The 23,741-nt window shown below is 41.3% G+C and overlaps 1 protein-coding gene across 1 annotated transcript in view; it reads right to left on the bottom strand.

The window, feature by feature from the left end:
- KIF26B (kinesin family member 26B) overlaps positions 1-23,741 on the bottom strand; it is a 520,923-nt gene that overhangs the window by 250,567 nt on the left and 246,615 nt on the right. The window contains exon 4 of the mRNA XM_089693284.1: positions 8,190-8,356. Coding sequence (XP_089549410.1) covers positions 8,190-8,356 — 167 coding nt within the window. The remainder of the gene's footprint in view (positions 1-8,189; positions 8,357-23,741) is intronic.

Here is a 23,741-nt window from a genome sequence, read left to right as displayed (position 1 = left end):
AGCGTCCCTTTAGGTCAAAAGCGGTTTTAGACCAGCTAGAGAACAGCGATCGTAAATCAGAACCACTTGCAGAATTGAGTGACAATGATTCGTGGGGAAATTCGTCATCAGACACTGAATACGATTTTGCGACTTTGCTCAGTGATGTGTGAACTTGGCACTATATTTCAAATTTCAGTGTTTTTGGTTTGATTATATTATTGAATTAAATTTATTATTATATTATTATTTTTTATGATTATTTATTAAATTATAATTTATGATTTCGTGTTTCAAATTTCAACATACCCGGGATGTTTACTAGACTCTTGCTCGGACAGATTTCAGTGAGTTATTCCTAAAAATGACAGGTCTACAATAAAAAAATACATATTTCCATGCAAAAAAAGTACCGCTTTGAGCACAGAAATATGGACATAATCAGACCGCTAGGGAGGTTAATCTGCTGCTCCAGATTCCTATTACTCATTTTCCACCAACACAGCAAAGTTAGGAAATGTCAGAACAAGCGCAAATGGCTATGTGACTCACCACCATAGTGCCAAGCTGCCAGTATTCCAGGAATTAAATTGTCACGCCTCCTATGTGCTAGCCTAACACCTTGCTGAAATTCCCTTGAGGTTTATATGCAGTTAAAGCTGTGTCTGCCAAAGTTACACAGCAGGAGACCCAAGACATCCACCCTGGGTGTCAGTGTCTAGTAATGCCACTGCTATTTACTACTCACTATTCATAGGTACCGTAGCAAAAGATTATACTATTTTATTTATTTATTTCGGTTACTTATATAGCGCCATCAATTTACGCAGCGCTTTACATATATATTTTACATCCACATCAGTCCCTAACCCTCAAGGGGTGTACAATCTAAGGTACTATTCCCTCAGTAGATGCTCAGTAGATGGAAATTTGTAAGTAATCGGTTGATTTACTGAGTTGCACTGCTGCTGTACTTGGTCATTTATTGTTGATCATTCTAACAACACAGCAAGACAGATTTATCAACTTTGCCACAAAGCAGTGATACATTTTATGAGATCGAGTCACTATAAAATCTCAGCTTAATTCATAAATTTCCCCCTCTGCTGCTCAACAGAGCTCTGTGCCAATAAAAAACCTCTGACCGCCTCTTAGGAAAGAATAATTATAAATCTGTTGCACATTTTGGTAAAGCTGCCCGAGTTCGTTTTTGAGCACCGCAGACACGGCAGACACAAGCACACAGAAATATTGTGTATAAAGTGGAATTAAACCCCTGGAGGTTATAGAGACTAGAGGTTAGGTGACCATGCCAATGTAATCTCTGTTCAAATCCACACCTTGAACGCAGAATACAGTATACTGCTCATACACTAGTAGGAAGAATGTAAATGAAACGATTGCAGAAAACAACACTGGTATGTTTAAATATTTATTGACATTTCCTGAACATTTTTAATGTAAGCTTTTTTTTGAAAACCATGAAATCAGTTGGTTTAATTCTGCTTTAAAGTAGAGGCTTCACTTCAATTTTTATTAGTGTGTTCTGCTCCCCAGGAGACAAAATACATGTAGAGCTTTGTCCTATCTTCCTAGGAGCTATCTAAGGCTAGCAGTGAGGTTGGACATGGCGCTTCACCCCAACAGTCGTTCAAACACACAGCTAGCTAGAAGATGGCCGCTTTGACAAATAGCACTTTCCCTATCCCCAAGAACTTGCCCGCTTGCCTAAAACATTTGATCAGCCACTCCCTCCTCCTGATGCATTCCAAGTGAGGAGTTTGTTTCGGGCAAGTGCTTGGAGACAAAGAAAAGTGCCATCTGTCCACGCAGCCATCTCTCTTGTGTAGTTGGAGTCAGTGGGGGGGAGGGGAGCCCTTTCCGACCTCACAGCTGGACTTAGACAGCACCTAGGAACAACAAGAATAAAATATATAGCAGCTTAGCAGTCCTTAAAGTGGAGCTCCACTCAAAAGGGGACGATCCACTTTAATGGCTCGTTCCCCATTAAGATTTGTCACCTTTGGGGAGCAGTTATCTGATTTTGACAGGTAACCACTCCCATTTTGCTCCGACTGACTAGGCGATCGGAAGCCGAAGTTGTCTTCCCCCCATCCCCCGCAGTCTTCTGGGACCTGTCACGTGTTCAGATACGGGACTATTCACAATGTGAAGCTCCACCCACGCATGCGCAGTAGGCACCCAGCTGTTAAGCCGCAAGCTGTCAAAGCCAGATGCCTACACTTAAAGCAGAGTTCCACTCACCTGTCAAAAAATAAAAGTCAGCAGCTACAAAAACTGTAGCTGCTGACTTTTAAAAAACAGCCACTTACCTGTCCCTCGGTCCCGTGGTGTGTCCCCCCGCAGCCCATTTCACCGGCTGTCCTGTATTCCAGAAGGCCATCATCTTCAGTGTGGGCACCCGGCTGTGATAGCTTGCGGCTTCACAGGCGGGTACCCACTGCGCATGCATGAGTAGCACTGCGCTTCATGAATGGTCCTGTAGTCTTCTGGGACCTGCCACGTGTCCCAAAAGACAACAGGAAGAGAGGGAGGGAGGACACCTTTCGTTTCCAATCGCTTAGGCGATCGGACCGGAAATGGGAGCGGGTACCTGTCAAATTAGGGTACCCCCCGCCCCTTAAAGGTGCCAATCATTAATGGGGAGCAGGGGAGCAGTCCTTAAAGCGGAACTTCCACTTTTGGGTGAAGCTCCGCTTTAAGATGCCGGTGCCGGGGAGAGAGGACGATCGGGGAACCTGGCTGGTGCGAACACACCACTGGATAATAGGACAGGTGAGTGGCCATTTATTAGAAGTCATCAGACACAGTCTTGGAGCTCTTTCTCTCTTTTTAAAGTGATTATATAGGCAGATTTTTTTATTCTAATAACAAACATGTCCATACTTACCTGCTCTGTGCAGTGGTTTTGCACAGAGCAGCTACGATCCTCCTCTTCTCAGATCCCCCGCCAGTGCTCCTGGCCCCTCTCTCCTGCCAAGTGTCCTCAGAGCAAGCAGCTTAATGAATTCACACACAGATGCAGCTCAGCCATGCCCCTGCTCTCTTCTTATTGGATCACTGGCTGGGACTGACAGTAGCAGGAGCCAGTAGTTCCCTCTGCTGTCTTAGCCAATGAGGAGGGAAAGACCCGGGAGAACATAGACTCTTCTACACATCTCTGGATTGAGATGGGGCTCAGGTAAGTATTGGGGGGGGGGGGGCACTGCACACAGAAGGTTTTTCATCTTCATGCATAGAATGCATGAAAGTAAAAACCTTAAGTCTTTATAACCACTTTAAAGGCTGATGTCAGATACTACTGAATCTCAACCGCTAGTGATGGGAACAACATATTGTTGCCTCAGCTACAAGGGGAGTGATTCCATAGGGCCAAACAGGCAGTCTCTTAGCAATACTGTTGCTGGTGGTTTCATCAAATTGCCAGCAGCAGGATTGCTAGCGGCAGAGTCACCCATCTGACATCAGCCTAAATGTGTTGGCAGCACTAGTTCTTTTTCAGTCTTTTTCCCTTTTTATTTAAAGGGAAGTTACACTTGGTTATCCTGCCAATAACACTTCATTTCCTAGGTTGACAACAGTCACTCACTGCACTAAATCAATGGAAAAGCAAAAGCTAATTGGTAAGACTGTAATATAAACAGAGAAAAGAGTTATCAGCTCATGCGATATCTGGGAGGATACACGGGTATTTTTTGAATATATAAAAGTAAACTTATTAAAAAAAAACACTTTCGGCAAATTTCACTGTAAAATTGGCACTGCTGATCCTGCTGAATTTCAAACAATGTGTGGCCTTGTTTGGTAGAAGTCAATCAAAGACGCTGGCTAAACAAAAAAATATACTCATCTATGGCCAGCTTTGGGGTTCCATTCATTTTAACTTATGTTGTCTGCTTATAGCATGATGAGTGACAACTGACTTTGCTAAAAACAAGTACAATCTAACATGACCATCTAATAAAAATAAACATAATCTGAGGTTATCACCTCTGAAACAATAGTAATACAATTAGTAGGTTTAGAGGTACAAGCAGCTGGAATTAAAGCAGAACTAAACCCTCCTCTCCTTTTCAGCCAATCAAGCTGCCATCTTAGCATCTGTTTGAACTGTGTTGCCATGATGCTGCTCATGTGATCAGTTATGACACCAGCCATTTGATGCTTTGACAGTTTTGTTGAGAGCACAAGCAAACCTAACACTGATGAGCTTAGTCTATGTCGACGTGCTCCTCTCCTGCTGTCAGAATAAAGGTCACATGACTGGTGAGTCAGGTCCTCCCAGAGCTGAGCAGAGGAGAAGTGTTGAAGTGCGGGGGACCATGTTACATCTTCCCGGGAAGTGCCACTGAGTGGAGCCCTGGCCACCTCCGACCCCCCACACAGGGCCACTGCAGGAGGAGGCACCCCGGACCACTCCTCTCCGCACACCCCGCTGTCAGGTGCGGCGCCACAGGCAAACGGAGCAGCGTGCATGGAAGCCTGAACTAGGCAGTGAGAACGAGGCTGAGGAGCAGGGCCCAGAAACTACACTTTCTGTACTAGGTACAAGTCAAGGAGCCAAGGTGCCTGGAAAGTTACAGCCGGGAGTGGAATTGATATAATTTAATCTGGATGTTGAGGAGATTGGAGCAAGAGTGATCAATAATTCACTGATTGGAGGTTGTTTTTAGGCTTCTGGCTGATTATCCTATTGTTGCTTTCACAACCATTCAGCATCAAGGAGGTTGATTTTCTACTGATTTTCCACCAGCTTCTGAATTCAGAATTCAAAGGGGTGATAATCACAACAGATTCACATTGATGGTGGAATTGAGCTACTTTAAACAGATATCACATTACTGAAATGACCTGAACCTTTTCACAGTTTTTTCACTTTGGTGGAAGTTTCTATATTATTTCCTTTATAATTGTTTTTGATTAGATATTGGTTTATTTATGACTCCTAGTGTAATCTAGTATGACAGGGCGCTGTTTATGTGAATCTTTCTAGTCACTGTATATTGATTTATGAGTTATTTAAAACGGCTGCTTTGTTGTACTATATATAATTTTAATTTATGTGTTACCATCACTTTAGAGCTGAGATATAGGCTGTGAGTCGCAACTTATATTTATTGTTTGTAAACATGACAATTAGCATTGCCAGCTTGCCGGAAATGTCTGTTTCTTGAAACTGTTAAATCGATGGGTTTAGTTCTGCTTTAAATGCAAGTCTCAACTTTTCCAGTAAAAGCCAAGCTTTCCCAAACCTTTCCTGGCTTTTCAGCCTCCCTGTTGCTCCTTTAATGTCAGTGGGTGGTAACACTGCCAAACAGGGAGGCTCAAAAGCAGACAAGATCTGTGGATGGTTTTGGCTACCTGTGTATCTGGATCTACTGGTTTAAAAATCATTATTATTATACAGGATTTATATAGCGCCAATAGTTTGCTCAGCGCTTTACAGTATAAAGGGAGATAATACAGCAACAATACAGTTCAATACAATAGGGATAGGAGGGCCCTGCTCCTTGGAGCTTACAATCTAGGAGAAAATGTGATCTTACTGAAAGTAACTGATTTGTAGGCACTTTTATTCTCATATACTCAGTTTGAATTACCGTATCTTGTGACAGGTTTACTTTACATAACTCTTGGCAATTTATCTCTGTCCACAATACACAAAGCTGCATATTCAGGCGAATAGTCTATGACAGGAGGATATTTAAATATAGAATGTCCCATTTTGTAAGGGACCGAGTGTATGGTTTAAACCAAGATTACAACATTTTTGCACGCAGGTTCTCTAACTCAAAGCAGCTGGGGTTCTTAATCACATCTGGAATTTCAAGGTCAAAGTATAACTATGAGGGTCCACAAGCTCCCCTATGAGGCATAAGTGAGTTTTTTGGTAAAATTACAAGCTTGCAAATCTCTGCTCCCTGGGGTATCAGATCTGCTGCACTGTTGTCAGCAAGGAATTACAGTATCCTGGATCTGGAGCTATTTAATTCACTGGCGTTAGTGCAGGCATTGAAGAAGTGTTTTGTCCTTCCATGACTTCAGTATTCTGTTTTGGATCCTTGTCTCCTTTGCATAACCTTGCTCTACAATGACTCAATAAATTGAAATCTTTCTTAATTATAATTAGGAAAAACACTGCTGATTTGTAATGGCCTTGCCTTTAAACATAAAGTTTCTTTCTCTAATCGCTGTTGTTATATAGTGATCCTGTCCCTCCTGACTGAAATAATTATTTTCATTTAAGATTTGGATACAATTTCTGTTTGCCTCTGCAAGCGTTACTATGCTAAATCCCACCGGGGTCTTCCATTTCAGATAGAACAATTTTTGCATCTTAAACATGCTCATCATTGTCCATTTCCTTGGCAACAACTTAGGTAAGATTACTGCAATTTTAACATTCAGTCTAAATACTAGTTGTTCACACCAGGACAGAGGAAAACAGTGTGGCATGTATTTATTATAATAGTTAAAATATGGTAACCAACATGCCAGCTGAGAGTTATTATTAACAGCACCAGCAGCTTCAAATATAAAAGAACATAATAAGAAAAGGTGATTTTAAATATAATTAGTAGGTTTCTCCACTATAAGGGCTTGCTTACAGCAGAACGCAGTGCTGGAGTCCCGTGTTCCTGTACGTGTTTCCTGCAAAATGCACTGGGTGTGCAATCTGCTGCGGGTGTCAATATATTCCTAAGGACAATACCAAATGCAGGTCGCAAATGCAGTATGTTTGCCTGCACCGGATTCCATAGTACCACAGTACCATGCGATTTGGTACAGGCGTTTTTGAAAAGTAGTGCATGTGCTACTTTTTCTGTAATCCAGTGTGATTTCAGCCCATTCAAATGAATAAGTTGCACAAGAATGAGGACCATGTGCTTGTGCGATTCAGGTGTAACTGGCCTTATGTCCAGAAAACAATAAGATCATCAAAAGCAAAGATCTGAGAATTCACTGAATGTATCATATAGTATATATATATATATATATATATATATATATATATATATATACATACATATATTGTATATAATCCAAAAGATAAGGTAGCACTCCCAGGGCCTGAAAGGTAAATGTATTGCATTGCTTCAGTGAGGTGCAAGCTCTTCTCTCCAAGACAGTCCTGAGTAAAACGCACTTGTGCTTGTTGACATACATAGCAAAAGAATGTTCATCTTTAAGGTCTCATAAGTGCCACCTTATCTTTTGGATTAGACTGATCTTTAACTTTGCTGAGCACCCAGGCCCATTTCTCTCTCAGAAAATTGTGTGCAATGGCAACTACAGGATTATATATATATATATATATATATATATATATATAAAGTATAAACACTGTATACATATACTGTATGTACCAACACACATATTAATAAATCATATAGAAACAATATCCCACCACAAACATAGTAAAGGAGAAATAGGCATAATTAAGATTAACCTGATTTTTACAAGTCTTGATTACAAAACAAGACACATATACAACAGCTTCTCACTGTCCAGTATGCAATAAAAACTCCACAAGCCAAAAAAAGCCTGGCTGCACACCAAGATCTCCAGCATAGTAAAACTTTATTGTACCGGACATGTGTAAAATGAAGTCTTGCCTGGGACCTCTGAGGTTCCAGGCTGAGCTTAGTTTTGTACATATCTGGTACAATAAAGTTTTACTATGCTGGAAAGTCTTGTGTGCAGCATTTTTTATTCTTTTTTTACTTGTGGATTTTTCTTTGGAGCTCAACACCTTTTCGCTGTGAGCACCTGCCATCCGGGAAAAGGGAGCCAGTAGAGGGCTTGGAAACAGTGTTTTTCTCTCCATGGCATACAATAAAAACTGTATCCAGTACAGATCCTATTGTTTTGGCACACTTTGGCACACTAGACATTTGAGTTGGTTTTACCACAGCAAGATGGCTGTGTTCATAAATCTACTCTGCTCTGCCAATGCCACCACAGGACTCCATTGCCAATGCCACCTGAAGGTAAATCACAATATCATTTGTGTTTAAGGGCTAAAAGTCCAACTTCTTCCACCTTAGAAACATCCCCCTTATGTCTCCAAGGTCCAACTGAAGATGTGTAGAATGAATGTGGAGTAGGGTTATCTGCAACATATTATTTCTTTTTTTAAGGTACATGGTTTTAATAAAAATAACAACAATGTTAATAATAAATGTTACCTGGCAAAGAAAGATGCAGCCACTGAAGTTCCTGTGGATGATTCGCTTGCTACACATGTTGTATTTGATGCAGGGAAGCTGTATATGGAAGGTTTATCAGCGTTGTAGCGGTTTAGTGCTGCTTCTGTTAGTCCCTCGCGGGCAGACTCAGTCATCAGCTGAGAGATCTATGAGAAGAAACACAGGCATATTAATGTTGCTTCAGTTTCTTTGCTCAATGGGTATGAGATTATATGCAAAAGTTAGCATGTATTTTGTTCTAAACCAATCAAAATGTAACAAGGAACATAGAACTAACAAATATCAGATTTGGTCACATTCAGATGTAGCTGCCACATAAAAATGAAATAAAATAGGCAGAACATTTGGTTTGCTTGAACCAAGTGTGTCAACTTTGAAAATTTGATAATCCATTGGAAACAATGCAATACATTTTGTCCTTCAATTTTATGAAAACTTCTCTTCTTACCAAACCTGAAGTAGCTAGAGAAGAATGTTTTTAATAAGAATTGCTAAATATTTCTTCCATTATCAAAATAAAGTTGATCGTTGCACAGCCAATATTCAATGACACAAAAACTCACTAAAGGCAAATCGACTTTGTATTTTGGAAGTGCAGCTGCATTAATTTTCTCTAGGGCTTGCCGAATGTGAGGTTTCACTTTAGAAAGAATACCTAATCAGGTACAGGGAACATAGAAAAAAACAGCATTTTTGTTTCCACATGAATGGATGATGGAAATCAGCAGTTTCACCACATTCATTAAGCTCCGGGGGAAATGAGTGCAACCGTCATTGCAAAATGCGCAGTCTATTTGCCGTTAGTAAATCACCCCCATTGTGTAGTACGTCTCATCAGCAAAACTGGCTCAGCATATCAGACCATGCTACTGTTTAGTTTCATCTAATGGAGTCCCTAAGCCTGCTGGGTCCCTCCTCTGGTACACACTTACACCTGTGTTGCTCGCACATTAATGTGCATTGTGATAAGGTAGCCTATTCGTTCTGAAATGACTGTCAACAAACCACAGCACACCTAAAACCAGACATGTACTGCAACTCACCAGTTTTGGGGTGCCATTCAAAATGACTGGCATTGCAATGTGCAGCCATTCTTGTGTTACCAAGCATTGAAGTAACGTGGTAAAATGAGTAGTCTTACTACCATTTCCACAGCATACAGATGTTATGAAAGGCAAAATTTATAGGTTTTTTTTTGCCATTGCTGTTGACAATGGTTTTGCACAGAGCAGCCCCTGATGGCGCTCCTGGCCCCTCCCCCTGCTGAGTGCCCCCAGAGCAAGCCAATTGCTCTGGGGGCACTCGCGTGTGCTCGCTCCCAAGCCCTGTTCTGTGTGTTGATAAGTCCTGCCCCTTGCTCCTTCCTGACTGGCTGTGATTGACAGCAGCAAGAGCCAATGGCTCCCACTGTTGTGTAAGAGGGGGGAGAGACCAAGGAGAAATGCTGCTCTCGTACACACAGCTGGATAAAGATTGGGCTCAGGTAAGTATTAGGGGGGCTGAGAGAGAAGTTGCACACTCAAGGTTTTTTGCCTTAATGCATAGAATGCATGAAGGTAAAAAACCTTCAGCCTTGAGAACTACTTTAATTTCCCTGAACCAAAAAATTCCTTCTGTTCCTAATGCACCCTGTGTCGCAATCATACACCCAGAGACTGACGCAGTCCTCCATTTTGTTAAGAAATCTCCATGTTGTCCCTCATTTCTCCCACTCCCTGAGAGCCACAGTGACATCTGGTTGGTGTGGGTGTTGGAAGTGTCGCAGGAAGGCCAGAGCCCAGCAGAGAGCCCCGAGGTGCCTGGTTGTCAGAGAGCCGTGCAATATAACACCTCGTAAAAGATAACTCGAGCCTTCCCAGGAGTTCAAAGACATTCCAAGGAAGCACACATATCTGCACTAATAAACCTAACTCAGCGTATGTGACAGAACCAGATAACACTTTTATAATCCATTTTTCCCCTATGTCTCATATCTTGGAATATGAGAGACTACATAAAAACCAGGCATATCTTCAAATTGGCCACGAGAAGTCAAACAGTTTGATAGGTCACTCTCCTTGGCTGGAATACATAGGAAAGCAGAAAAGTAGATCTCTTGAACCATCCAGTGTATAATTTCATATCTAATCATTCCTCAGATGTGTCTGTATAATAATCTACCCGCGGGCAGACTGTCACTTGTGCACAGGGAAAGTTATGATCCAAAATATGAACAATAAGAGCTTTTGGCTCTAGTTTAGGGCTATGCCCAGACGATCCCTCCCTAAACGGGTCATTGGTCCATGACTTCAGAGACCCCCCCCCGCTAGGGAACTACAAAATAGGCTGTCAGGCCTAAGAGAGTTAAGTTGAAGAATTCTTCCGTTTAACATCAGAACCAACTTGGGAGATCGCCTTTTGCTCTGCAACTTGATCTGCTAACCCAGGACTTTGGTAAGTACTTTAACCCTCTAACTTCTCTCTGTTGTCTCTTTGCTGTGCTGTTGCTCTCTGTACATTTATATATATTGATTACATCTTTTTTCTGTAAATATTTTTATTGCACCCGTTTGACTTTTTTGTAACAAATCTTTCCTTCTGAAAGTGTTGAACTGTTTCTATAGCTCTTTATTGCAATTTACGAATTCTTGCCTCTAAAAGAGCGCTACTGTGTTTGTTTAACCCTCTGTATAACCAGCCTGTGGTGACCATGTTATACAGATGATTATCTCAACCATTATAGTGTTATAGCTGATATCGCCGAGTTTCCTCTTTCTCTGTACAAAAAGGAGGTGGTGGCAGTGTGAAGGGTTAATTGCATAATTAACCTGACCCAGTAACAATCACTCCCAGGCTGCCGGTACATAGATTGTGGTCCAATTAGCAGGAAAATCATTGTGCAGGGTGCAGCTGGGCGTGGCATTGTTATGCACGTGACATCGCGGTGTTAGATTGGCCAGTCCTTTGGTCACGAGTTTGGTGAGAAGGTCAGGGGTCTGACGCTGCATTCGTCACATATTGGTGACAGCGATCGTGGGATCGTCACACCCTGAGCCCGGTCACAGCTCCTGATCTTTGAGCTCGCCCACATCTCCTGCCCACCTCTCTGCCTCATTTCCACTGCAGTTGTGGTTGCATCATGGGAAATGTAGTTTGCATGCAAGTTGTGAAGAACAAAGGACAGTCACATAGATGTCACAGGAGCCCAAAGCGGGGTGCACATCTTTAGAAATTTACCCCCAAGAAAGGGCAAAATTACCATGATCAGAGAGAATGGTAACTGAGAGCTAGCAAAGTGGAAATGGCAGAGACACAAAGAGGATTTAATTTCATTATGAAAGCTTAATTTTTTATACATTAGGTATACAGAGCTTTAAACATAATCCTGAGAATGTGAGTTCAAAACAGAAATTAAGGATGCATGTCTACCATCAAACAACTCTGATTAAGACGGTTTATCAATCCAAAGCTGGTGTCCATTAAAGTCCCATTCACACCTAAACTTTTTTGTAGCTCAAAGCTCCAAAATGCTCAGGGAGAAAAAAATCAATTATTCTCTATAGCGATGGTTCACATTTCCACTACAAAACACCTGCTGCCTTATGCCTCAAGCTCAAAAAAGTTCTGGAGCTACTCTTGTAGCTTGATTCAGGAAGACTGCTACAATTTTGAAGCAGCTGGAAGCAGGAAAACATAGCAACAAAAGATGAAACCCAGGGCTTGACAACTTTTCTTTGATTCTAGGAGCCAGCTAAAAAATGTTAGGAGCCAGTTTTCTCTCTGTATGTATGTATATATATATATATATATATATATATATATATATATATATATACAGTCATGGCCGAAATTGTTGGCACCCTTGATATTTCTCCAGGAAATCATGTATTTCTCACGAAACGTATTGCATTAACACATGTTTTGCTATACACATGTTTATTCCCTTTGTGTGTATTGGGACAAAACAAAAAAAGGGAGGAAAGAAAGCAAATTCGACATAATGTCACACAAACCTCCAAAAATGGGCTGGACAAAAGTATTGGCACCCTTTCACAACTGCGGATAAATAAGAATGTTACAAGCATGTGATGCTCCTGTAAACTCACCTGGGGCAAGTAACAGGTGTGGGCAATATAGAAATCACACCTGAAAGCAGATAAAAAGGAGAGACGTTCACTTAACCTTTGCATTGTGTGTCTGTCTGTGCCACACTAAGCATGGACAACAGAAAGAGGAGACGAGAACTGTCTGAGGACCTGAGAACCAAAATTGTGGCAAAATATCAACAATCTCAAGGTTACAAGTCCATCTCCAGAGAACTAGATTTGCCTTTGTCCACAGTGCGCAACATTATCAAGAAGTTTGCAACCCATGGCACTGTAGCTAATCTCCCTGGTCGTGGACGGATGAGGAAAATTGATGAAAGATTGCAACGCAGAATAGTCCGGATGGTGGATAAGCAGCCCCAAACATGTTCCAAAGACATTCAAGCTGTCCTGCAGGCTCAGGGAGCATCAGTGTCAGCGCGAACTATCCGTCGACATTTAAATGAAATGAAACGCTATGGCAGGAGACCCAGGAGGACCCCACTGCTGACACAGAGACATAAAAAAGCAAGACTACAGTTTGCCAAAATGTACTTGAGTAAGCCAAAAGCCTTCTGGGAAAACGTCTTGTGGACAGATGAGACCAAGATAGAGCTTTTCGGTAAAGCACATCATTCTACTGTTTACCGAAAACGGAATGAGGCCTACAAAGAACAAAACACAGTACCTACGGTAAAATATGGTGGAGGTTCAATGATGTTTTGGGGTTGTTTTGCTGCCTCTGGCACTGGGTGCCTTGACTGTGTGCAAGGCATCATGAAATCTGAGGATTACCAAAGGATTTTGGGTCGCACTGTAGGGCCCAGTGTCAGAAAGCTGGGTTTGCGTCCAAGATCCTGGGTCTTCCAGCAGGACAATGACCCCAAACATACGTCAAAAAGCACTCAGAAATGGATGGCAAAGAAGCGCTGGAGAGTTCTGAAGTGGCCAGCAATGAGCCCAGATCTAAATCCCATTGAACACCTGTGGAGAGATCTTAAAATTGCTGTTGGGAAAAGGTGTCCTTCCAATAAGAGAGACCTGGAGCTGTTTGCAAAGGAAGAGTGGTCCAAAATTCCGGGTGAGAGGTGTCAGAAGCTTATTGATGGTTATAGGAAGCGACTGATTTCAGTTATGTTTTCCAAAGGGTGTGCAACCAAATATTAAGTTAAGGGTGCCAATACTTTTGTCCAGCCCATTTTTGGGGTTTTGTGTGACATTATGTCATATTTGCTTTTCTGCCTCTGTTTTATATTTGTTCCAATACATACAAAGGGAATAAACATGTGTATAGCAAAACATGTGTTAATGCAATACCTTTTTTGTGTGAAATACTTGATTTTCAGGAAAAATATCAAGGGTGCCAACAATTTCGGCCATGACTGTATATATATATATATATACACACACACACATATACAGGCACAATTTAATTTTTTTCAGGTATTTACCAAAACATATTCAAGCTATAGTTATATAATGGATATGGGCTGAAAGTGCACACTCTCAGGGTTCATTTGAGGGTATGTACATCCAAATTGGAGGAAGGGTTTAGGAATTACAGCTCTTAAGAGTAGCCACCCCCCCCCCCCTGTTTCAAGGGACCAAAAGTAATTTAACAATTGAATATAATCATTATTAAAATGTAATTTGTAATATTTTGTTGAGAATCCTTTACTGGCAATGACTGCCTGAAGTCTGGAACCCATGGGCATGACCAAAGACTGGGTTTCCTCCTTTCTGCTGCTTTGCCAGGCTCTAACCGCAGCTGTCTTCAGTTGTTCTTTGTTTGTGGGTCTTTCTGCCTTTAGTTCTGCCTTCACCAAGTGAAATGCTTGCTCAATTGGGCTGAGATCAGGTGACTTGACTCGGCCATTGCAGAATATGACTCGGCCACTTCTTTTCCTTCAAAAGCTCCTGGGTTACTTTTGCAGTGTGTTTTGGATCATTGTCCATCTGTACTGTGAAGCGCCGTCCAATCAGCTTTGCTGCATTTGGCTGAATCTGGGCTGACAGTATATCTGTAAACACTGCAGAATTCATCCGGCTGCTTCTGTCTTCTGTCACATCATCAATAACCACCAATGACCCAGTGCCACTGGAAGCCATGCATGCCCATGCCATCACACTGCCTCCACCATGTTTTACAGATGATGCTGTGTGCTTTGGATCATGAGCTGTTCCAAGTCTTCTCCACACTTTTTTCTTCCCGTCATTCTGGTACAGATTAATCTTAGTTTCATCCATCCAAAGAATGCTTTTCCAGAACTGGTCTGGCTTTTCTATTTTTCAGGCTTATGAATGGTTTGCACCTTGTGGAGAACCCTCTGTATTTGCTCTTGTGAAGTCTTCTCTTGATTGTAGACTTTGACAATGATACACCCACCTCCTGGAGAGTGTGCTTCACTTGTCTGGATGTTGTGAAGGGGTTTTCTTTACCATAGAGAGGATCATGTTGATCATCCACCACTGTTGTCTTCCATGGACATCCATGCCTTTTTATGTTGCTGAGCTCACCATTGTGTTCTTCTTTCCTCAGAATGTACCAAACTGTTTATTAGGCCACTCCTAATGTTGCTGCTATCTCTCTGATGGATTTGTTTAGTTTTTGAAGCCTTACAATGGCCTGTTTCACTTGCATGGACAGTTCCTTTGAACGCATGATGTAGGTTCACAGCAATAGATTCCATATGCAAATACCACATTTAGAATCAACTCAAGAACTTTTACCTGCTTAATTGATGAAGAAATAATGAAGGAGTAGCTCACACATGGCTATGAAACAGCTTTTGATTCAATTGTCCAATTACTTCTGATCCCTTGAAAAAGAGGGAATGGTTACTCTTAAGAGCTATAACTCCTAAATCCAATTTGGATGTACATACCCTCAAATTAAACCCGAGAGTGTGCACTTTCAGCCCATATCCATTATATAACTATAGCTTGAATATGTTTTGGTAAATACCTGAAAAAACTAAAATTGTGCCTGTGTCCAAATATATATGGACCTAATTGTATATATATGGCAGGTTGTCTTTCAGCCTCTGCATGTTTGATATTCGGTAACATACAAAATATATTTCCACCGGGGTGATGTTGGTGTTATGCTCAATGTCTCTTACTTTGGTTGTCGGTAAGAGAGATCCTGTTGGCGGCTGTAAAGAGGCAGCCACATCTTCCATAAAACACGCAGCGTGCCGCCACTACTCGACCCAATCAAAACTAGTTCCCTAGCCAATCAATGCGCAGCCCACCCCCTGCTGCTTCTAGAGTCAATGAAAGAGCAAAGCAGTGTTGGCTGGGTGACCAATCTAAATGCGGAACGCAGATGACCCAATGAGAATGCATGGCTGTGCCGCAGCTGACAGGAGTCCTATGTGTGCACAAACAGTGGCTGAAGTGTCATTGGTTGCTAGGTCATCGGCGGTCGTAGCAACCAATGACAGTAAGTGCAAGTGAGATTATTGAGGACCGAATGGGGAGGGGCGGCCAAAGGCTCCTGGCAGGGTAGAAGGCAGAGAAAGCACACAGTGTGGCCATCGACAGGAATGGGCTGACAAAAGCCCAAATGCCAGGACACAGCCTGGCGCCTGAGATTTGTCAAGCCCTGATGTAACCAATGATCATTTTCTCTAATAGCTAATACAAAAATGTCATAGCTTGAAAACACTTGGAAAATGTTGAACATAAATTTCCACAACTGCACATACAAACAAACAACAAAACGCCCGAAAAAATGAGCAGGTGTGAATGCAGCCTTAGTGACTGTGCAGCTTTTTAAAAAAAAAAAAAAAAAGATTTATTAGTAAGGTCAGCAGAAGCAGAAGCAACAAATATCAATGCATTTGATGGAGCATACAAGACCAACTGCAGAGATCAATATTTTTCAGGTCATAATAGAATGAGCAGGATGTGCAACCTCAAAGTAGATATCCGATCAGATACCCTGATGTGGAGTATTATGTTTGTGGAAATCTCATGCTTGTCTGTTGAGGGAAAAATGTATTTGTTTTGTGTCAGTTTGCGTGCAATCAAGTCATTCAATGAAGTGTAATCACTGGCCAGAATGCTTCTTTCAAACACTAAATCCTATGCTGAGATTAATAAATTTTAAGAGATGCACCCTATCAAATGACTTCTATTGACAGTTGCAGCATTAGTGATTAAAATGTAATTATCTACAGGAATGATTGGTATGGTTATGTGTACAGTAAGACTTACCTTGTTAAAATATGATTATCTGCTTTCAGCTTTATTGGCAGTCAGTACAATGTGTTCCTTTCCTATAGTAATACAGCTGGGGACTAAACCTTTTAAACCTTTTTAGATGAGAAGGTAAAATGCATCAGTGTGAAAGAAGATGAGTCGTGAAACAATAATGACTTCATTATTAGAGTCATTGCCCTGCTCTTCTCCTCCTGAGATTATAACCTCGGCTGCCTGATCCTGCTGGCATTTCAATACAGAGCTGATGTGTAGCACACATTCCCTCCTGTAGGATGTCAAGGCTTACCTGTCACAAGTGCTCAGCTATAAATTGCAGTGTTCTAATATAATACACCCGACACTTGAATTCTTCAACAGTGTGGACTTGTTCAGTAAAAAATACCGCTATTATTTTAGCACAGTTTATCCAACACATTAGTTAACACTCAGCTTGATAAAAAGAGTTACGTTTTTAGTTTAGCATTAAATAGATAAGGATTATAGCCCTTGTTAGAATATAAAGCCGAACTCCAGGTAGCTATGAGACACAATTTTGATGCAACTCTGTAATAATTACTACTTCTTGATTTTTTTTTTAAATGCGACTAGCGTAAGTATCGGAACCTCAGCCTCTTGCAATTACCTATGTAGCCAGGCCCAGACTGAGACAAAAAATAGACCCGGGCATTTCGGATGGAGCAGCCCAAAGCCTGGGGACTCTTTCCTCAGAGTCTGGTGGCGGAACGCCAGGGCCTGGTTGCAAGAGCGACCTTTGCGACCCTGGTAGTTCCACCACTAGTGTCAGTAGGTTTTTATTTTTATGTAATTTTTTACAATGCTATATTTTATTATTTTTTTACATTTGTTTGTAGGAGAAATAAGAAGAAAGAAAGAGAGAGACAGAGAGAGAGAGAGAAAGAAAGAAAGAAAAAAGGAAAAAAGAAAGAAAGAAAGAAAGAAAGAGAAAGCCATTGGCTCCCACTGCTGTCAGAGGGAGGGGTGGGGCTGAGACGCGGCACTATGTGTGAATAGACGCTCAGAAGTGTGCCTGCTCGGGCGCCCCCATAGCAAGCTGTTTGCTATGGGAGCACCTGACAGGAGGGAGGGGACAGGAGCGCCAGCGGGGGACCCGAGAAGAGGAGGATCAAGGCTGCTCTGTGCAAAACCACTACACAGAGCAGGTAAGTATGACGTTTGTTATTTTTAAGAAAAAAAAACAAGACTTTCGTATCACTTTAAGATGGACACAGACAGAAATGCTAGGGGATGTTTTTCAAAGTGATTTCTTAGCAAAATAAAGCATGGCGGGATGGATGGGGGAAGTTGCTTTGAATATTAAAAATGAAGCATTTTTGGTTTTTAGTGCTCAGATGCAGTGCAGTTCTGCTTTGAGAAAGCTGTCTTTAACAAAGAGCAATTTTGTTTTGCAATGTGCTATCTAATCTTTTTGTGTTTAAAATTTGGAAGAAACCAATAGCGGGCATCAATGGACCAGTTTTAATATTTCTGTGCTTCTGTAAAAAAAAAAAAAATAATAATATTGCGGTCTCGGGAGTTAGCAGCAGACAAATAATAAAGCAATTTTTGGCACACTTTCTTATCTCTTTAATTCTAAGTCTTACAATTCTCATTCCCGTCTTCTCATTTCTTTTTCTTTATCATCATTTTACACCGTTCTCTCCGCTATCCCTGTTTTTCCATTCCTCACTTCCCTCCTGGGAGGCAGCAGAAGAGACTGAACAAGTCAGAGTTTGGTTCCTCTAATATCACCAGCATTGATCTTACAGGTCATTGACCTTTTTCTAGCGTTGTCTCATGTTGTGGAAAGAGAAGCCACTGGACTGTGTCAGCATGTGGGCCATGTAAAGGGCACTAATGATCCAGAAAACAATCTGCCTTCGAGGCACAGTGAAACATGAATCTCTTCAGTTGATACCCACACGACAATGTGTCAGACTTTTACCCTCTTATCAGAGCATATTGACAGAGGCACGCCACCGCATTACACAAACACACACAAACCACCACCACTAGCAGATCCTTGTTTGCTTCATCCTAAATGATATCACTGGCCAAAATTACAACTCAAAAGCAAATTATTATTATTATTATTATACAGGGCTTATATAGAGCCAACAGTTTGCTCAGCACTTTACAATGTAATGGGAGACAGCAACAATACAGTTCAATACAAGAGAGTTAGGAGGGCCCTGCTCCTTGGAGCTTACAATCTAAGAGGGAGGGGCTAGTGGTACAAGAGGTAATAACTGTGGGGGATGGACTGGAAGGAGGAACAGAAGATCCCATTATTAGCTGAGGGCAGGATAGGCTTCCCTGAAGAGATAGATTTCCATAGATTGCCTAAAAGTGAGCAGAGTAGGAGATAGTCTGATAAATTGGGGTAGATAGTTCCAGAAGATGGAGAAAGCTCTGGAGAAGTCCTGGGGACGAGCATGGGAGGAGGAAACAAGGGAGCTAGAGAGCAGGAGGTCATGCGAGGAGCGGAGAAGACGGTTTGGGTGATATTTGGAGACAAGATTGGTGATTTAATTTGGGGCAGAGTTATAAATGGCTTTATATGTTATTGTTAATGTTTTCAAATGTATCCGTTGGGCAATTGGAAGCCAGTGGAGGGATTGGCAAATGATTGAATACATTATAATACAATTTTACATTACATCCATGCAGCTCATATGTTATAACATGCTGTAGCTAATTGACCTAAAAAGTAGATTTAAACATCTCTCATAATACGAAGAAACTGATAATCTTTATGTTATTGGTGGCCCAGGTGACCATTGCAAAGGCTTGGAAACAACCATCTGTGTCTCTTGTACAAACAAAACTAAAACTATCCTGGATCATGGCCCAGGAAAAGATCATTCGCATTTTAAATGACAATGTAAAGAAATCTGAAGAAATCTAACACCCCTGGGCCCAGTACATGAAGATCTCACTTGTTACTTCATTGGTAGATGACTTTTGTGATGGTGCATGTCTAGGTCTATCACTTCTTTCCCTTCTTCTTTTACTCCTTTCACTGGTTCTCTCTTTGGGGAGTTTTTTCTTCTCTCTTCATTATGACAGTAAACACTATTAGGGTATATTTAGGACCCTTTCACAAGGGTGCTTTCCATTCAGATCAGAAGGGGATCTGTTCACTGATCCCTGCTGATTGTAGCAGAGTGGGTGGATGACAAGTCTGTGTCCACTCAGTTTCTGCAGAGCTGACATGGTCAGACCCTGCTTTGCTCTATGGGCGATCACGTGTACAGGGACTCCTCTGTCTGTTTACACCTGGATGCCTTCAATTCGGTCCACCCAAATGGAAGAGGATACCATCCTTTAGCAGGCCTGAAGAAACCAGAACTAAGCAGGTGTAAACAGACAAAAGTCAGTCTACAGCCACTGGTCCGTAGAAATGCATAGACAATCTGATCAGGTCTGCCTGAAAAACTGGCAGGTGGATGTGATCAGATCGCCTATGTGAAAGGGCCCTTACACATGCATCTAAATTTACCTTTCCTCAGAAGTTTGATCCATGTTCGGATCTATATTACTGGAAAGATGTAAGTGAATTTATGTCAATGATGCACCAGAATCAGCACAAATTATTCCACAGGGCCATGCCACCAATTAGGACAACTGAGGCACCCACCTCAGGTGGTGTTCAAAAAAGCATGGTTGGGAGGGGCAACACTGAGGCTGCAGTGTCCATACCGGACACTCCCTTTTCAGTACATGTTCAGCCTGTGCATGTTCAGCCCTAAAATCCTCTCTTGTATTAAAAGAGGTATAGACTCCAGAGAGAGAGATATAATTTTACCCCTGTACAAATCATTAGTAAGACCTCATCTGGAATATGCAGCTCAGTTTTGGGAGCCACTTCACAAAAAGGATATCGGAGGAACTGGGGAAAGTGCAGAGAAGGGCAACCAAACTGATAAGAGATACGGAAGAGGTCAGTTATGAGAAAATATTAGAGGAACTGAATTTATTCTCTCTTGAGAAGAGGCGATTAAGGGGGGATATGGTCAACATGTATAAATACATAGGTGGCCCATATAGTAATCTTGGTGTCAAGGTATTCACTTTAAGGTTGTCACAGAGGACAAGGGGGCATTCTTTATGTCTTGAGGAAAACAGATTTAATCTCCAAATACTGAAAGGCTTCTTCACAGTAAGAGCTGTGAAAATGTGGAATAGACTCCCTCAAGAGCTCAGTAGACTGTTTTAAAAAAAAAAGGCCTGGATTCTTTCGTAAATGTACACATTATAACTGGATACTAATATGTATAGGTAAAGTTGGGGCGGTAATATCCGATTGCCTCTTGGGGGATCAGGAATAAATTTTTTCCACTGCTGGAGAAAATTGGATCAAGCTTTATTGGGACCAACTGTGGGTATAGAACTGTGTATATAGGATTGTATAATCCCCCCCCCCCTTTTAATGTTTGAACTAGATGGATGTGTGTCTTTTTTAAATCGGACTAACTATGTAACTTCCTGTACATATACTGTATATGCGCTCTAGCAATAGCTGAATGGTATTCCTTAAGCCTGGTTTCCTGATGTTGACAACGGCGGACCATGTCTGCGTAATGTGTGTTGAAATGGCCACACGTAGTTTTCACTTGAAGCCCATGTGACAGGGTGACAATGCAGCAAAAGCACAATTAGAAAACAGGGAGTGTTGTCACCTTATAACAGGAGGCACCTGAATGAGGATCTCCATGACAGTATTTCCTGGTACAGTATTATTTAATAAAAGAACATTCAAAAATAATAAATATTATTTTTTAAACTACAGTAACATGGTATATGATATTTTAGTGAATGGGTTTACATACAGTATACTGTAAGTATGTAAAGAATCACATAACAATTTTTTATGCCATTTTATATTAAACACACTAAATTATAAATGTAAAATGTAGTTGTCAAATGGCAAAATTTACCAGTAATATTGAAGGCTGTGTGAAAGCCGAGATGGAGGGTATTATTAATGCTGCAGATAACTTTCATGAGATGTATAAGATGTAGAACTTCCCTGTTCATGGAATGCCAATGACATCATGTAAATTAGTCGCCTATATTAAAACGCTATGACACCACACAGAAAGTGACCTTTCAGAGCCAGCCAGGATTCTGTAATGCCTGTTGGAGCACTGCTGCTCAGCTAGGATGAAACTAAGAAGCACACTAAACATGTCCTGAACCAGATAATATTTCATTACTGCCCAGGAATATCTGTATCTTCCCAGATGTTCTTTACATAGATGTGCAGTATTTCTTCACAAATATGAAATATAAAGGCCGTGGCAGCAAAAACACACTTTAAAGAAAAACTATTGGTTTTGGATTAATTCATATTTTTTCTTTTTAATTTATAAACTTATATTTTATATTTTTGCCACTTATGTAAAATCTTTATTTAAAGCTGAACTTCAGGCACATCAATTTGCATTTGAATTGTTTTCCTCACTAGCCACAAATCCACCTCCTAAACATCCAAATGCCTTTACAAACCCACTTATTACATTGTAAAAGTAGTAGTGATACCATTATTGTTCTTTAGATAGCCTATACAGAAAGCAGAGCTGTGGGAGGGTCCCAGCAGGCTCCACCCACTACAGGCTGACTGCAGAAAACTACAGGAGGGGGCTGAGACAAGACTAGTCACCCTGCACAAGAAGAGAAAGCAGCAGTGACTGGTCTTTATGATACAGAGATCATGCACAGAGGCAATGTTTCACACTGGATTATGTCACAGTGGAGAGTGTTGATTACTAGCTGCTCTTTGTGCAGATGACCGCTCTTGCTGCAACTCCCTGCATTGCAGCATCATGATGCCAGGCCTTTCAGGTTACAGGACCTGTGAAAGCCCTGTGAGGACCCTTGTGGTTGACAGTTTTGACAGACATTGGGTAGCATATACATGTCACCAGGAAACAATGAGGGTGCTGCACGAAGTAAGAAAAAATGTCTCTTTTTTTAAGTTGGAAAATATGGTATATTGGAGTTGGTTTACTAAAACTTCATCATCCCCATTGAATTTAAATAGTTTGTACTTTCATACCTACCCAGCATGTAGAGCACAATAGCTCAAGCTTAATTTCACACACACAACTGAATTAGTCAGAGAGGCATCTTATCCCCTTCCACTTCTGGCTGCCTTTTTAGCGTGCTCCATACCAAGGTCTAATAAAGTTTAATTTGAGAGAGAGAGCTTAAAGACAAACAGCTTCTGCTGAGCTCTATTTTTAGAGAAACCATCATTCTCTGTAAATTTTGTGCCATGAGTGAGTCTGTGTTAAATATTTATTTGTGAAATACAGATTATTTTAATGTACAAAAAAAAAATATTCAATAGATAACCTTAAATGATAAATGCAAACCCTTTTTTAACGTAACTTTTTCTTAGGTGGTACAAACTCCTCCCCTTTGCTCCTGAGATGTCATCATAAGTGCCCCAAGATCTTTAACCACTTACCGACCGCCCTATAGCAGATATACTGCTACAGGGCGGCACGCAAAATCACGTATCACGCCATGCATTGTTATTGGAGGAAGAATTACCAGGTATTTTTGAAACTAAGGCTATGTTCACGTTAGCTTTGTTAGACAGGCGTTTGGGAAGCATTTTTACCGTTTCCCAAATGACTGGGAAAATTCTGCACATTGCAGCACATAGTGCTGTTCAAACGGGAGCGTTAGCGTCGTTGCAAAACGGACGCCTCTGGTCGAGTCAGGAGGAGTTGAAGCCTCCTATTCAAGTCTATGGTGCCGCTCCACAAATGCCCAGCCGGCGTTTGCAGTGCGGTTGCGATGCGTTTGCGGAGCAGTAACACCATTCAAACTTCATTATAGGCGTTTGTGGGGCGTTTTTAACGCTTGGCAAACGCCTAGCAACCGCCACTAAACCGCGCATGTGGCATTTGCGGAGCTTTAAAAATGCTCCGCAAACACCAAACCTACGCTTGTCAAACGCTATAGAGGCGTTTGGCAAGAGTTGGAAAAACAGTCAAGTGTGAATGAGCCCTTAGAAACAAGTTTAGCAGGTGCAGTTTTCACATTTATTTGTAGGAAAATAAGAGACATAAATTTTGACTATAGCTGTACTTGAAAAAATAAATAAATACAACTGGCCAATCCTGTTAGTTTGACAGCTCTCCCATACCAAGTCTTGATTCAAGCTCTGCCACCTGTGGCTTTTAAAATATTCCTTCTCAATAAATGTTTTTAGAGAATGACATATATA

Source organism: Staurois parvus, unplaced genomic scaffold (assembly GCF_062004578.1).
Source record: "Staurois parvus isolate SC_StPar_1 unplaced genomic scaffold, SC_StPar_1.0 ptg000619l, whole genome shotgun sequence".
Taxonomy (NCBI): Eukaryota; Metazoa; Chordata; class Amphibia; order Anura; family Ranidae; genus Staurois; species Staurois parvus.
The sequence above is the reverse complement of the archived record's forward strand: the minus strand, read 5'-3'. Positions and strand labels throughout refer to the sequence as shown.